General features: G+C 37.6%; 1 protein-coding gene across 1 annotated transcript in view; it reads left to right on the plus strand.

Moving 5' to 3' along the window:
- LOC122787163 (A disintegrin and metalloproteinase with thrombospondin motifs 10-like) overlaps positions 1-3,552 on the plus strand; it is a 1,217,364-nt gene extending 1,213,812 nt beyond the window's left edge. The window contains exon 25 of the mRNA XM_044053741.1: positions 1,969-3,552. Coding sequence (XP_043909676.1) covers positions 1,969-2,078 — 110 coding nt within the window. The 3' untranslated portion in view covers positions 2,079-3,552. The remainder of the gene's footprint in view (positions 1-1,968) is intronic.
- The last annotated feature ends 12,404 nt before the right edge of the window (positions 3,553-15,956 follow it).

The following is a 15,956-nucleotide window of genomic DNA, read 5'->3' on the forward strand; positions in this document are numbered from 1 at the left end:
TTAAGCCATAGCCAAGACAAACATCTATCTAGTCATATGTGTGTGTCTGTCTCTCTCTCTCTGAATATATCTGTACACACAAATTTTGCTGAAAATCGTGTTATTTCTAAGAAACTGGTTTGCATATTCAAGGAAAAAGTTGACATTTAAAGGGTTGCAGGGTTATTGCTGACAAACTAAATATTATCGTCTCGCGGGTCTAAAAGTAATGTCAGTGATTTGCATGATTTAGAGAACACTGACAAAACTGATAGTGAGAATCAGGTTTTCACTTTTTCCCATCCAGAAAATTAAAGTGCAAGAGCCCATCATGCAGATGTTCTACATCAAACATGTCTGCAAACAATTCTTGCTCATTTTTCCACTACGCACTGCACAGAAGCCTCTCAACGTTATGTACTAACACTGCAAGTCCCATTCTGACACATCACCACTGTTGCGCTAACTCTCATGGGATATCTTACTTTATATTATATTCCTACCTGCACTTCCTATAAAGCAGTATTATTATCTTGTAATTATGTTTCCTCCGGGTGCTCCAATTTCCTCCCCACATCCCAAAGACATGCAGTAGGTGGACTGGACACTCTAAATTGGCCTTAGGTGTGAGTGTGTGCATTTGTGTGCCTTCTGTGGAAGGTTGGATGCCGGGCTGGCAACTTGACACTGTAAAACTCCACTGCCAATCATGGGGGGACAGATGATCCGCTGTGGCAACCCCTAACCGAAAGAAGAAGAAGAAGAAGAAGAGGATTATCTTGTAATTATATTTACTACACTCACTGAAAATGTATTTTCCACTATCATGTATGTAACTTGCTTATCTTTTTATATTTTCTATGCTCATTGAAAATGTATTTCCTACTGTCATATATGTAACTTGCTTGTCTTTTTCCCATCACTATGTTATTGTCTAGTACTTGTCTTGGGGCGTTTCTCCCCCCGGTCTCCTCTGAAAATGCATCCCTGGCCCAGTCAGATGTTAACCGGTAAATAAATAAATTATTCTTGTTTATTATTTACTGGGAAGAGATGATACGATGGAATCAGAATATCTGCAGGATATATTTAATGGTCAAGACATATAAAATAAGGGGCATTATACTTAAAGTACAGAATGCTTTGATATATCCATCATCAGCAAGGAAAAATGTAAAACCTCTAGTAGATCCTTTTAAGGGAAGTAATCAGTTACTGAAGGCTAGCAGGAAATATGGTTGCATACAAGCTACCAGAGTCCCTTTAATATAAAGTGACAGATCACTACTTCCTTTTTTGAGTGCTTCTCATCAAGTCAGTTTAGCCATACAAGGCCAATTCCTCTTCTTCACAGCTTTTCTCATTGTATACACTCCGCTCTTTGGTTACGTAGAGGTACTGGTGCGTTTAATCCAGATAATATAAAATAAATTAATATACATTTTAGTGTAGGAATTATGAAATTAGGATTCTCAGATTCATTGTTTCAAGATGTGATCGTTGCTTGTGTTTCCCAATGTAAATTTCTTTTTGTAGTGCTAGCATCATGACTATTTGCTTTCAGTCTAAACTGATTACTGGTAAAAATTAAGCAAGTTGTTTTCAAGTGGGACTCTAGTAGTGACCATAAGACAGCACTATTTTTTATCACAGTTATGAAAAAAGTTCTGAATGACATGTATTGCAAACTGTGTTTGTTTTGGAAAAAAAAAAGTAACAGTGGTTATATTAACAGAAAAAAAACTGAAGTGTTATAATCCACTGCATTTATCTGACATTTTGTGTTTATAGCCTGCTTTCTTTGCCTTTATTTGCAGAATGCAACAGTAGAGGCTATATTAATAGAAAACATGAAAGTGTTATAATCCACTGTATTTGTTTCCTGGATGCAACACTAGGAGAGGTTACATTAATAGAAAAAAAGTGTTATAATCCACTGCATTTATCTGGCATTATGTATTTACAGACTTTCTTTGCCTTTGTTTCCAGAATGCAAGGATGTTAACAAAGTTGCCTACTGCCCTCTGGTGCTGAAATTTAAATTCTGCAGCCGGGCTTACTTCAGACAGATGTGCTGCAAAACATGCCATGGATATTAAACTTCTAGAAGCTTCTAAAAAATGGACACATTTGTATTAACCTTTTAAATATATATCATCACACCTGGAGAAGAAGACCATCTACTTTTTCTGAACACAGTCACACAAGAGAACAATGCTGATGTTAACCCAGTCATTTATAGACTCCTTACTGTGGCTAACGTTACAGTTTCACTTCACTGACGTACAGCTAAAAGTGGTGCTAGTTCATACGGTCACATGATGGGAATCAACTTAAACTTTGGCACAATTCATCTTTATACTAGGTGCTATGTTGGTGCTATTGTTTATTTTTCTTTAGCTGCTATTTCAAAATGTCTGTCATGTAGCCAAAATGTATATTTTTATTTTATTTTTACTTATTTGTTACATTGCCAAATCCACTATACACAATTGCCTCTTTTTTTTGGGGGGGGGGAGTGACCCAGGATCAGTGACTTCTTAAGAGATGCACAGTAATAAATGTAATCCGAGGGAATCAAACCAAGAACTACATGATGAAGTTTGTTAGAGTTTAATACCCTTAATCTAATGCTTAAATTGCCAGACATTACATGGATATGATGTCAAGATGTTACCACTTTTCTGTATTTTCCTGGTAGCCAGCAGTATCTGTGCATTTCTTTTTGGGCAATACTCTACAGAGATGCAGGGAGGATTCAGGCATTTTAGTGATGCTTTTAATCATATTAAAATTTGTGCCTCACCTACAACTGGATAAAACAGAAGATAAGTGACTGATAATGAAGTACACAACAGAACCAAGTCTTCACTCTCAGTTACGGAACAGTGAGAGAATTTAAAGGACTTTAACTGACTTACATCAGGGAGGATTACATATTGCCAAAGAAGTTAGTGCAGTTTGATACATTTTTGAGTCTGTAATCTGTGGCCTTGGTTATTAAATGAATTACCCCCTAACTTGTTGTATTTATCTCATGTAGGGACTTTTCTGATGTGGTTTAATAATTTAACACTGTAAAGAGGATGCATTTAGTATGCATAGTTATTGTTTTATTTAGTGTTGTCAAGTCAGAGAAAATGCATAGAGACGAGACTGCAGAACATTCTGTCTGAAATATTTTCCCAGGAGAGGTAGAGAAGGAAAAATGCATATGCATGAAACAAGGAACAAATGTATTGTACCATGGAAACAAGAATGCCCCTGTTTGCTATTTTCTGACATTTTAAGTACTAATGAATAAAATCCCCTTTTTTCAGGGTATCATGAGTTATACCCAGATGGTTTCCCATCTATTTGCAAAATGTGAAAATGGTACAAGACACAGTACATATCCGTATTTGAATACTAAATCCATTAGGTTTTTAAACAGCACACTGCTTAATATGTCTGAAAAGAGATGTTAAAAACAGTAAAGTCACAAATTGAGATACCCTTAAATGCAGCACAGATCTCTGGTTTACGGTTAAACTGGCAAAACACTTTAAATAAATGCAACCTTCTTCCTGTTTTCAATGAGAAGCATTTCTTTTACTGTTGACTAAAACTTGCCATGTCTCTGCAATGTATTATTTTTAACAGTAAAAGGCACCACATCACAGATTTAGCCATGAACTGTAATTAGCCTTAAAATATTTTGTTTGCAAATTTTACTTGTCATAGTATTATTTTTACTTTTCCAATATCTTTTGAAAAGGTAATATACTATTTCATGACAGGAAAGTAACACAGCGGTAAAGTACCATACATATATATGTTTGTGTAACATGCATGTGCTCTACAACATGAAGAAGAAATTTGTGCTGTAGTTTATAAAAACTCGGAAGTGCAGATTACACCAGAGGAAGACTGTTTGGACTTAGCAATGCTGACAGTTTTCTTAACCTATTTGACAAGCTACAAACCACGTTGAGCTGCGATTTTGTTTTCTAAGACTGATACAATGCACTTCTGCATTAATGCCAATGTTCACTTATAGCTGAACTGCTATGCTGCAGTAATTGTTTTACGTCCTACCACTTATTGCTTTTCATTGACAACTATTTTATTTTGGGATTACGTGAGAGATAGTTAAGCAATTCATATATTTTTTTAGCAAGTCATGCTGAGGAAAGGCAAAAGCAGGTATCTTTTCTTTAAAATTTGATTGTCAGACGATTTTCTCAAATCGATCAATAAACATTTTTATTGATTACACATACAGAAAATTAACAAAGCAGCTTTAAAGTCTGGGTACATTACTTTATCACAACTCTGTTCCCTGACAGCAAGTATGAGTTCACAACTACTGAAACAGAAATTTGGGCTCATGCAACTTATGGCCAATTAGCATTTAGCTAGAGTTTACAGTGAGGGTTATGAATACTAAATTTAAATACTCTGTTAGCCAGACCACACCTACAAGTGCAATTAGGAACTGATAAGAATTCACATGCTGTTTGCAACAGCTCGCCATCATCATGTAGCCCATGCTCCAAACTCGATTTCAAATAGGTGGGCTTGGCCACATTCCTGCTTACCCACTGAAGTAGGCCTCACCACACTCCTGAGGCTGCCACCAGGGTCCTGATTCCACAGAATCAAGAGCTGAGTGAACCAGAAATTAGTTCACTCTACCTAAATGGTTGTAGAAAGAGGCTGAGATCAGAGCTTTAACAAGTTCAATTGGCACGCAGGGCCAGGGCCGGCCTTAGCTGAAACAGCGCCCTAGGCAAACTACTGCTGTGGCGCCCCTTAAGCCCCACCCACACCGTACTTAAGGAACACCCCTATTTGAGCCACGCCCACACATGGGTCACTCCCACCAAAAGCACTCCAGTTTTCAATTTTTAAATGCATGAAAAACCATACTGTAACAGATACCTTGTAGTGTAGTTAAACTGCAAGTGCTGTCTGAGGGCTGCTTAGTGACATTTGTCAACATCTATGTTTTATGCAGAGGTAAGTCTGCTATTACTCACATGGAGGGTTGTAGCCTCAAAGGACCCTGTTTTGCACAAAAAAATCCTGGCTCTGCACCTCCTCTTACTTCTGTTAAGTTGGAAAAAAGTACCATTTTTGACATGCATGGTCTATTTTAGGCAAAAGCCATAAACACCCACAAATAAGCCTACAGATAAAATTAAGTGCAGGTTTCAGTATCTTGGAATGAGTGATAGAGTAATAAAGATAAAAATACAAGTTTAATAAATTATTGATATTGACTGAAAAACAATTCAACAGTTCATTTTCAGTTGTAACATTGGATAAACTATTAATATTGACTAAAAAATAATTCAACAGTTCATTGTCAGGTGTGACACTGGCTTTAATGCAAAAATAGGAGGTTTAAAAGGGAGGCAACCTAGAAACTCAAAAGTATGCAAAGCAAAAATAAAAAAATGCAAAACCTGGGCAAAAAATAAAGCAACAAAATGGATGAAAGTAATAAAAGCATCTATTAAAAAGGCATGGATTGAGGTTTGATCCTGTGGCCTGTAGATCTTGCATAACACGTTAGTATTTTACATGGGGGAATTAGATTTTTTTTAATTCATAATATAAATATGTACATGATATAGTAAAAGATTTTGACTATCTGAGTAAGGGATAAAGGGCTCCTAACTGGTGTAATCTTTGTCAACCTAATAACTTAATACAAATGACAGCAACAGCTTCCGTGAGAAATCTTTTGCATCTTAGCACAAGCTCCTAGAAAAAAAAAAACAGTGGGAGATAAAATGGAAAGGCTATGCATATAGTAAGATTGAAAACTTACAGCAGAGGACAGAAAAGATGAGTAGTTATGGAGGAAATGGTGATGCGGTGGAGGCTAGGAAAAAAGTACAGATAATGATCACTTTACAGATGAAGAATAGCCTTTACATCAGGCATATCCCTAGCTAACATAATGTACCTGGCTAGTCTCACACAACTTAACTATTAAAGTTAAAAAAAAACTAACACAATGCTCTTCTGTACTCCAGAAATGCTGCCCAACCATGCTATCACCACCTGATTCATTTCCCATAACCAAAATGACACACTTGAAACTCTCATTCAGTGCCGAAATCTTTGCATCTAGCTTGACCCTTTACTTAACATCCAAAGTCATAATCAGATCACAAAAGTTAAACTCCCTTCTGAACCAGTAACATTTCCCACTTCCTCTGTCCCACAACTAGGGCTGCCTTTCTCCCCCTAGGTGGAATACTGGCTCTCACTTATCACATCTGCCTCAAAAAATAAATAGCATCCCTACACCTAAGCAAAGAAAACTGAGCATTTGGCATATGTAACTTTAAGCCCCCCCTTTCCCTGAGCTATATTAAACTTTCTGTAAGCTATAGTAAAGCCGGCAAATAGTACTAGAAAATTACCAGTTGCCTTCATATAAACTTCTAATTGCAGTAAAGCGTTTGTTCTCCAAACTCCCCACAATAAACAGCAACTATTACTTGTACTGGAGCTTGCACACGCAAACACACAAGCAAGAACTACACTGCCTCAATAGAATAGCTGTACAAGAGTCATCAGAGAGCAAAAACAAGTGTGCTCCTAGCTAATGAACACATAGGTAATGTTTTAGGGCATGGACTGGCAAACCCTAGCAACAAAGCAGAATGGTACTTCAGCACTTTTTGCCTGCAAGTCCACTTGTTTACATTTCTAAGAGAATTTCTTGCTAACGTGAACAGAGTTTTCCAATATAAACGACCTATTTAAAAATATGCAACTTACACTGTTGACCAAAAAACTGAAACTGCAGCAGTACAGGTATTAATGCAAAAGCTCTTACAGTAAAGTATAAGTTTGCCTTTGACTGGATATTTGTAAAATTAGGAAAACAAAATCCACAATAACAAACCATCCTGGGCAAATGGTAGAAAAATATCAATAGCTTTCCATCACACACCTCGGTCATAAATAGACCTGCCACCCAAATGCATTGCTAGCCCCTAGACCAAAACTGTAGTAAGCCTAGCCATTCCAATGGCCTAAATTATGTTCATAGGTTGGTACTAGGCTATCGGCCCTAGGGCCTATACAAGCCTAGCCATAACAATTCCCTGGCTATTTCTTCCCACAGTATTTACTTCCCAATAAATAAGTCAAATACTTTAAAGACAAAAACATGCTTCCATCATTAGAAAGACAGTTATCACCACAGCAAGTCTAAGATCAAAATTACAACATGCTATAAACATTAAATAGTGTCAGCAACATAAAATTAACAAAAAGGTAAAAGTGTGTGTTGGGGGGGGGGGTCTCCAATACGTAACCAATTTTCCTGGACTAGTGACCACTCTTGTGAAGTGCTTTCAAATGAAATATGGCTCCTTTCGGCCAATGTACTAAAACTAGTAAAACAAACACAGCATCTCCCTAGAATACAACATATACAGACTACCCATTACAGTCAACAAGCTTAACTAGCAGAGTACAAAATTAAAATGTAAAATCTCAGCATGTATCTTTCACTTAAACATCATGTGTACAAACAGTATCTGGTACTGCAATCTCACCCAGGTCTTGCGCATCCCATGTCCCACAGAAAACTCCGAATTCCAAGATCATACCCCCCTTTTCCAGGTTTTCCTGCCACTTGACCTTCGACCACAAAAGAGCAGGCACAATTGCAAGCATCTCAACTTCTTTGCTTAGAATTCTGGACAAAGCCAAAAATAAGGAGGGGGAGAGCAACTGTTACAATCATTTTTAAACGATTAAAGAATGCAGTCAGTCAGTACTGCTGAAGATTAGTTTCATAACTCACTGAATTGCATTTTGAATTCAAGCTAGTTCTATTAACAAGAAAGCTTGAATTCCAAATTCTGTTCAGTGAGAGTTATGAAACAATGTATGATCTGCAGGAATGTATTCTTCACCTCTGGAACAACCTTCTACATGTCAAATGGAGTAGTACCCTTGTCAATTCCAAGGTAAACCTAGATAATCAGATGGGTAGGCTTAAATTCTCCCCAGTCTATCTTGTCAGACTGAACTTTCATGGACCCACTCAAAAATTACAACCACCTCTCGATTATAACTCAAACAGCCATAGTTGCCTGTCATTTGAAACCTATACCATTCTATATAATAAATTTACAAAACCATATTTGTGTGCTATCTGCAAAAATCTCATCCTTCCTTTTCAAGCTTTATACAAAAATATAATGCTTCCCTATTTAGAAAAAATGGTAGTTCAGCTTAGTGCAGCTGCATGAACTCCGGAATATGCCAGCCTCAGAATTCACAGAAATAGTCTACAATGAAAATGGAGTTACTGTAATATGGACTAAGTTTATCAAATGGAGCAAGAAATTTGCAACATTTTTCAACAGAAAACATTTGTTGTGTGTGTGTGTACTCCTCATGCAAACATTAAGGATGGACATAATGCTGCCCCTTAGGAGAGAAGGGAGGAGAATCAGATGAGAGAATAAACATTTTTTATTCCTCAGCTTAGTGTTTGAGGGGGTGTCAGATCAGGGGGGGGAGCTACAGTTCTCATTTGGGCTTCAGTCTGTAGCTGTAACGTTAAGATGGGAGCATTACATTATTTGATGTTAAGGGTGTATAGAAAAGGAAATGTTTTTAAGCTTTATGTTTCACTTTTTTTTACCAGTGTGACAATTGTATTTCTAGTTATTTATCAGGATTCATAGTATTTCAAGGGAGTTATAAAAATATAATTTCTCACTGGCTTGCATTGTAAGCCAATTATAAGTATACATTTCAGATAGTTACTATAATACAGAGGTATAATTTTTGATATCCTTTATGTACTTGTAACATAGAATGAGTTCCATGAAAGAGTCTTGCAACACGATTGCCCTGTACCACCACATCGAAGTGTGCTAATCCTATCCCTCCCATTGGACCTAACCCCAACTCCACACATTAGGGCAGCAACTTAAGCATTAACTGTACAACTACACAATGCACACAGGCACGCAACATAACACAGACAAGCATAAATCTAAAATGATCTCCTTTCCTAAGCCGTACTCTAACCCTAACCCATGGACACCAGCATAAATAACATTAAAGCGATCTCCTCCTCTAGCCAAATAACTCTGTGCATGAGCAGTTATGGCTTAGATTTAGAGTGCTCACACACTGGGCCCTGATGCTGAAACTTTCATTATAAACCAAAGTTTTGCCATTGCCACCTACTTCCATTTAAATGTATTCAATATCCAGCATTCGACTCCTCCGCTCAACACATCTTGCACTCAGTCAGGTATAAAGTAGGCAGCAACATACCATAAAATAATAAAATATAACGCATCCATTAAAAAGAACCCAACATTGTGTGTGCGTCACATGCACGTCGCTTGAACTGCAGAATGCATTTAGTTGAAGTTGGCGTCATGATGCACACAAGTTTATCCTCAAAGGAGAAGCCTCTCTCACCGCCAACTAAAGTTTTTTTCTTTTTTTTTTAAGCCTCCTAGCCAACCCTCAGCTGTAAGTGGGAGGGTGCTTGCGTCCCCTCCCCCACCATCCGCCCTCTGGTTCCAGCGCCAAGAAGAGCGCAAACATTAAAATAAATAAATAACTACATAAGGCGCCCTTTACAAGGCCAGCCTGTATGGTGCCCTAGGCAGTCGCCTAGTTCGCCTATGCCTAAGGCCGGCCATGCGCAGGGCAATTCCCCTCAACCCAAAATTAAAGAACTTCCCCTCAAAAAACTTCTCAGAACTGCAACAGAGAGTTTCTACTGGTTCTTTGATGAATCTGCTAACATTTAAACAGATTCATTAGGCAGGCATGATATTATTTATTTAATTAATTAGTTATTTATATTTCATTACTGAGAAAGTCTGACTGCATACGAGCTCATTTTTAATGTGTGCCCAAGGATAAAAGCTCCAAAGTATTACAAAACATTTTAAGAACAGTCTTTAAAATAATATATATATATAAAAAAAACTAGAGTTTAAATAATTATACCAAATTAGAACATGAAAACATTGGTTAAGAATAGATAGAAGTTAAATGGCAACAATTTAATAGTTAGAGAAATTTTAGGCAGTTTATAGAGAAATTAAAGGTAAGTTAGTATAATGCAAATAGAACTTGCAATACAAAGTGAGAGAAAAGCAGGTTTATGGTATGTTTAGGGAGAAAGCTGGGGAGAGAAATTGATAGAAATAATGAATTGAGTGAAGAAGGGAGAGTAAGGAGAAGTAAGGTATGAATAGGTATTTGTTCACATTTAGGGATATAGTTTATCCTGGTGTTGAGCAAGAACAGAACCAGATTTTGGGTAGGAACTCTTTCAGAATGGTTTTGAAGTTAGGGAGGGAAGATACTGACCTGAGGAATAGAGATAATGATGTTCCAGGCCTTAGTAACATGGTACAGACACCTCTGTTGCTAAAATGAACTGCACTCACTCTTAATTGGCAACTCTTCTGAGGTACTGATTGCATCCACTCATAGTTTGCACCAAGTGCAGCCACCCCCTTCACCCCGCCTTGCTGCCTGAGATGGTGGTAAGCTCAAGTTTATACTGCATTCAGTTAAGCTACCTTTTCAGATGCATAAAGTGGGGAAGGGAGGTGTGGCTAATTGTAAAATACCACAGTGAGTGTGCTGAATTCCATAGAGGAGTAACCCTTAGGAGTGTAATTGAATTAATCCAGTAGTATAGAGAGGCCAATAAGACTGAAGAATCTATGAAGTTTTAGACTCTCTGTGGTACATTTTAGTTTTTTTCCTCCAATGATCCATGTTTATAATGTAGTCATCATCACCATTAAAACAATGTGCTGTAAAATGTGTGTCTTATAACACTAAAATGAACTGCTTACTATGTCTTTGAAAACAAACTCTGGTGAAACTATGAAAAATGCCATAACCCAGCTGTTCAAGGCTTTCGGCTTTTCACGGTTAGGGGTCGCCACAAAGGAACTCGGGTCTGCTAATGATTGGCAGTGGATTTTTACCGTGCAGAGTTGCCAGCCTGATGCCCAACCTTCAAGGAAGGCACACCCATTCATGCATGCACCTCCCTGCATGTTTTTAGACGTCTCTTGACTGTGGTGAGGACATGCAGACTCCACATAGAAGGAGCTCCAGCCGAGAATTGAATGGGAGAACCTCTTGCTGTGAAGTGACAACACTAACCGCTGCACCAGTGTTAAAGTATGACTGAAATCTAAACTGTGTGCATGAGATGGAAAGACATTCTCTTCAACAGAGAGTTAAAAAGCAGAAAAATGTGCTGACACTTGCGATGCCATTCCTAATTCATAATTTCATGTAGAAAATTGAGATATTATCCCCCTCCCAACAAATATCCACAAGATATAATAATAAGCCATCCGTAATTTTCACTGTGTCCCTGATTCTGAGTAAACCTTTCAAAACTGAGTTATTCTGGGAAAAAAATACTTTCATCAGCTGTTAAATATTCATTGATTTATCCAATGAAAAGATTTAAGGCAGAGTGCGAAAATAAATCTGATACTGAAAAAACATTTTCTGACAACCTGAAAGAATATTTTAACAATATTAATCCATGATTTGTCAAGCAATGACAGATGGTCAGCTTGTGACTTCAGTCCTGTACATGGCCACATAATGTTACTGGTTATTTAAATATATTTTATGTGTAGTTTATGTCTGTATTATTAATGAGCACATTATTTAGCACTCCTGTACTTAGCCATACCAGATTTAACTGGTGTGAAAAAATTATGCCGTGCTTAATGGATTCCTGTTTTCAGTATCAATCAGCTCTTTTGTTATGCTGTTTAAATAATGAGCAAAAAGCAATCAATACCGTACTGGGGAATGAACATTCACCAAAAGGGTATTAATATGTACGTACTGCCGGCATAAAAACAAGTCTTCCACCTCATGGTAGTATCTAATGCTGCCATGTCACACAAACTAAATAAAAACACAAGAGCAGCAGCATTTTTATACTCCATAAATGGAACTGTGCTGCTTAGTAAGCATAATATAAAGGTAAAGAAAAAAATAAATTCAAGGAGCTATTATATCTGTAGAAGGACTTGCCATTTTACCTTCCCTTATCTGTATTTACAGAGGTAAAAAAAATTAAAAAAAATAAAAGCAGTTTTGCTTGTGTGTGTGAGTGTAAGATGGAGCGTGCAAGTAAGATGGAGCGTGCAAGAGAGGAGCAAGCACATAAGCACGTACCTGTCAACGTCTTTACTCAAGAAGTCTGGACAAAGCCAAAAAAAATAAAAATGGTGGACAAAGACCAAAATCAATGACAACTTTAAATAGTTCTCAAATTCACAAAAAAAAGGTTAATCGAATGGTCAGGTTTGCATCAGCATGTTTTTTTGTGACCTAAGAACAGTATGACATAATAATGTTGTTTTTACTGACTGTAAAATGTAGAGATGTATCAGGATATCAAACATTTTTGAAGGACAAAGCAATAATATGAGGCAAAATCAGGGACACTTGAAAAACGCGGGGTTGTAACAGTTTGCACTGCATGATTTTTTCTTCCATTCATTTCTTCACAATGAGACATCTGAGGTGCATTCAGTGAAGAAAGTGACTATAATTGCTGGGCACATTTCTGTGCTTGTGGACATTATGGCCAAAATATAAGTTATGTAAGTATTTAAAGGACTTCTTCTTATAACAACTATATATCTTACATCAACTTTGGGACATTAGGTGGAATAACTATTTTACATTGAAAATATAAAAAAAATGTATGTACTAATGATAAAACAAATACAAAACAAAGCATTATCGAAGTGCAATAATACCCTCCAGGGAGGGAATTATAGGGGAAATAAAGGACCTTTTGAGTGGAACAGAGGCCCTTTGTCTGCTTTTTCAGGCCTCAAAACAGGCATGGGTGGTTCTTTATTTCCCCAGTGACACCCAAACTGGAATATATTATTGCTATTAGATAATCGGAACATTGTTTGCTTAACACTTTTTATTAGACTACTAGATGACAATCAAGAGATTAATTACTCGTACACAGGACTGGCATTTGTTATTACCATCATATACTGTCTTGGTGTCTGAAACACTACAAATTGTACACTCTCGCACCTTAATGAAGACCTTGACAGGCATTAAACAGCAAATCAGTGCAGGAACACAATAGGACCATTCCTTCAGTGAGGTAAACTTAGAAGTCAAAGCACAAACAGCATTTGGTAAATAGTTCCCACAATATTACAATATCTGTAGAAAACATTTCTTTACATGGTTGTCATAATTTCTTTTATTACTTACCTGCAGTTGGTGTTTGATGTTGCAATTATTTTATAACAGTTTTCTATACCTGACAATAACTCAAAAGGAAAGGAAAATTCAGATCTTTGTCTGGGGATTAAACTCAGAACTCCCCCTCCCCAACACACACACACACACACATTACATGTTGTTTTCACTGATACTAGACCAACAAGGAAGCTTTGGTCAGTTAGGTACCCTGCTTCCCCCAAGATCAATTTTTCCTTTCAAATAGGACACTGCCTCAAACAGGATTTTAAACACAAACATCCGATGCAGTATAAGCCATAAATCTAGTTATGTATTAACATATCAACAAGAATAGAAAACTCTGACAGTTGTATGAAAATTGGACCCCCTGCATACCATGTCGTTGTCACTGTCAATGGAACAACAAGGAGTCTCTGTGCAGTTAGGTACCTGTTTTCCCCCCAAGAGCAGTTTTTCTTACAACTGGAAAATAACCATGAAGGTGATTTTAAACACATCAGTATCCACTGTAGTACAAGCCATGAAACTAGTAACCCATTAACAACTCATCTGGAAAGGAAAACCCTCCCCTTTGCCTAAGGATTGAACACAGGACCACCTGCATACTGTGTGGGGGTCTTGGGATTTTATTCATAAATCATATGCAGATTTTATTACTTAGGTCAGGATTGTTGGCTTAGGACAGTTACAGCCAGTAAATAGCACAAACATCATCAATGACTGAAAAAAGAAACAAATTAATTAATGGGTAGACATACATGCAGCCTCACAATACCACAATAGATTGGAAGACTATATTAACATTAAAATCATGAAAACCTGCAAGAATTTGTTTTCTCCATATACTAGAGCATGAAATAAGTCTACGGGCTCATGCACAGGGAGCAAATAAAGAGAACAGAGTCTCCTTTACTTTCAGGACTTTCTTTATATGAAATGTTTAAATACCTTGAAACATTATGTCTTGTATTGTTGTAGGTGTAGACAGGATTTCAACTAAGCCTTTAGTAGTTTCTAAACTAATTTCTAATATACTACAAAAGGTTGTCAACAATATAGCAGACAATGTTTAGGGTGTAGCTGGTCTCATCAGTTGACTTTTCATTGATTTTCTGTCATCGCATGAGAAACCAGTCAAATATGCACACTTATCAAGTATTTATTTATTTGCATTTGGTGACAGGGAGGGTCTGACTGGGTGACACAAGTTTCCTTTTTAGTGGGGGGTCTCAGGAAAAAAAACATATTTAGTGAAAGAAGAAGCTACAAAAAAAAATTATATCAGGCACTTTAGAAGTGAAAACCATTCTACTTAATACAGAGAGAACATTTGTGAAGGGCAAGCCACTTAGGTCCTTAATTTTTAATTATCTTCTGTTTCTCCTTTCCACTTTCCAAAAAAAAAATTTCGAAGCTTGTTTCTTGCCTTTCCTGTAACTAGTTTAGTCCAGATACAGATTTGCTGTAACCAGGACTGTTTGTAAGCTTCTGAGCCCCCAAAGCCTTTCTGTGTGGGAGGGAAGCCTTCTAGCTTATCAGTGGGAGTGGTAAGCATTAGGTAGCCTATCTACAACAAGAGTGGTTTCTGGCCCAGAAATTGTAGTTTATTGGCCGTTTGGGCAGTTTTTCCATCTCTTTCAACTTTCTGGTTTAAAAGCCCACTTTTGCGCTTGTTTCCCACCTTTCCTGTAACTAGTCTAGTCCAGATACAGATTTACTGTATCTAGGACTGCTTGTAAGCTTCTGAGTCCCCCAAGACTTCCTGTGTAGGAGGGAAGCCTTCTAGCTTATCAGTGGGAGTAGTAAGCACTAGGTAGCCTATCTACTACAAGATCCAGGTACAGATTCTTAGTTTTAGCACTTGAATTTGCTTATTCATGCTCAGCACTTGTTCAGAACTTGTAAGCACTAAATAACCTACTAATTACTACAGCACTCAACCTTCCTCACTACCTAGAGGAAAACAGTTCTGGTACTTACTTTCCTCACTTGCTTAGAGAAAAACAGCTCTTGTACTCACTTTCCTCACTTATCTAGAGAAAAATATTTTTTTATTCAGGCATGTCCAAGGGTCAGATCCCAGTATTCTCTCCTGTCTATTTGATGAATCTGGGTATCTTGAGGCAATGTAGAAATTGCCTCATGTACATAGACAACCCTCTCCTCCTACCACCCAACACCACAACCTGTGAGAGATGCACTTTTCTAGTCAGACTGGAGGTAAAGCTCTCTCCAACCAAGACTTAATTTGTCAGTCAAGATAAGATAAACACTTGCACCACACAACACATCACATAGTCTCACAAAACCTACACCACCAAAATCCACACAGAGAAACACAAAAACATTTGCAGAGGCTCCCAATAACCTGCTCAAGCAACAGAGACCTCCAAAGCAGAAATGCAAGCAACCTCCACCCTCCAACACAACCCAAATGACACATAGCCCACAGACTCAGGGTGCCAATAAACTACAGCCCTTAAGACAAACCAACATACCCAACACACTAGTCATAGGTGACTCTAGTCAGACACACCAATGTCCCACTCACCAGGCTAAACAAGGAGAAGGTTACTGTCAGCTGCCTGTCAGGTACCAGGATCCGCCACATAATGCACGCACTCAGGTCACTCCACAACAAGTACAAATATGACTGTCATTATCCATGTTGGTGTGAATGACCTGAGATGTACCTC

Source organism: Protopterus annectens, chromosome 13.part0 (assembly GCF_019279795.1).
Source record: "Protopterus annectens isolate FY-2018-M chromosome 13.part0, PAN1.0, whole genome shotgun sequence".
NCBI lineage: Eukaryota > Metazoa > Chordata > Ceratodontiformes > Protopteridae > Protopterus > Protopterus annectens.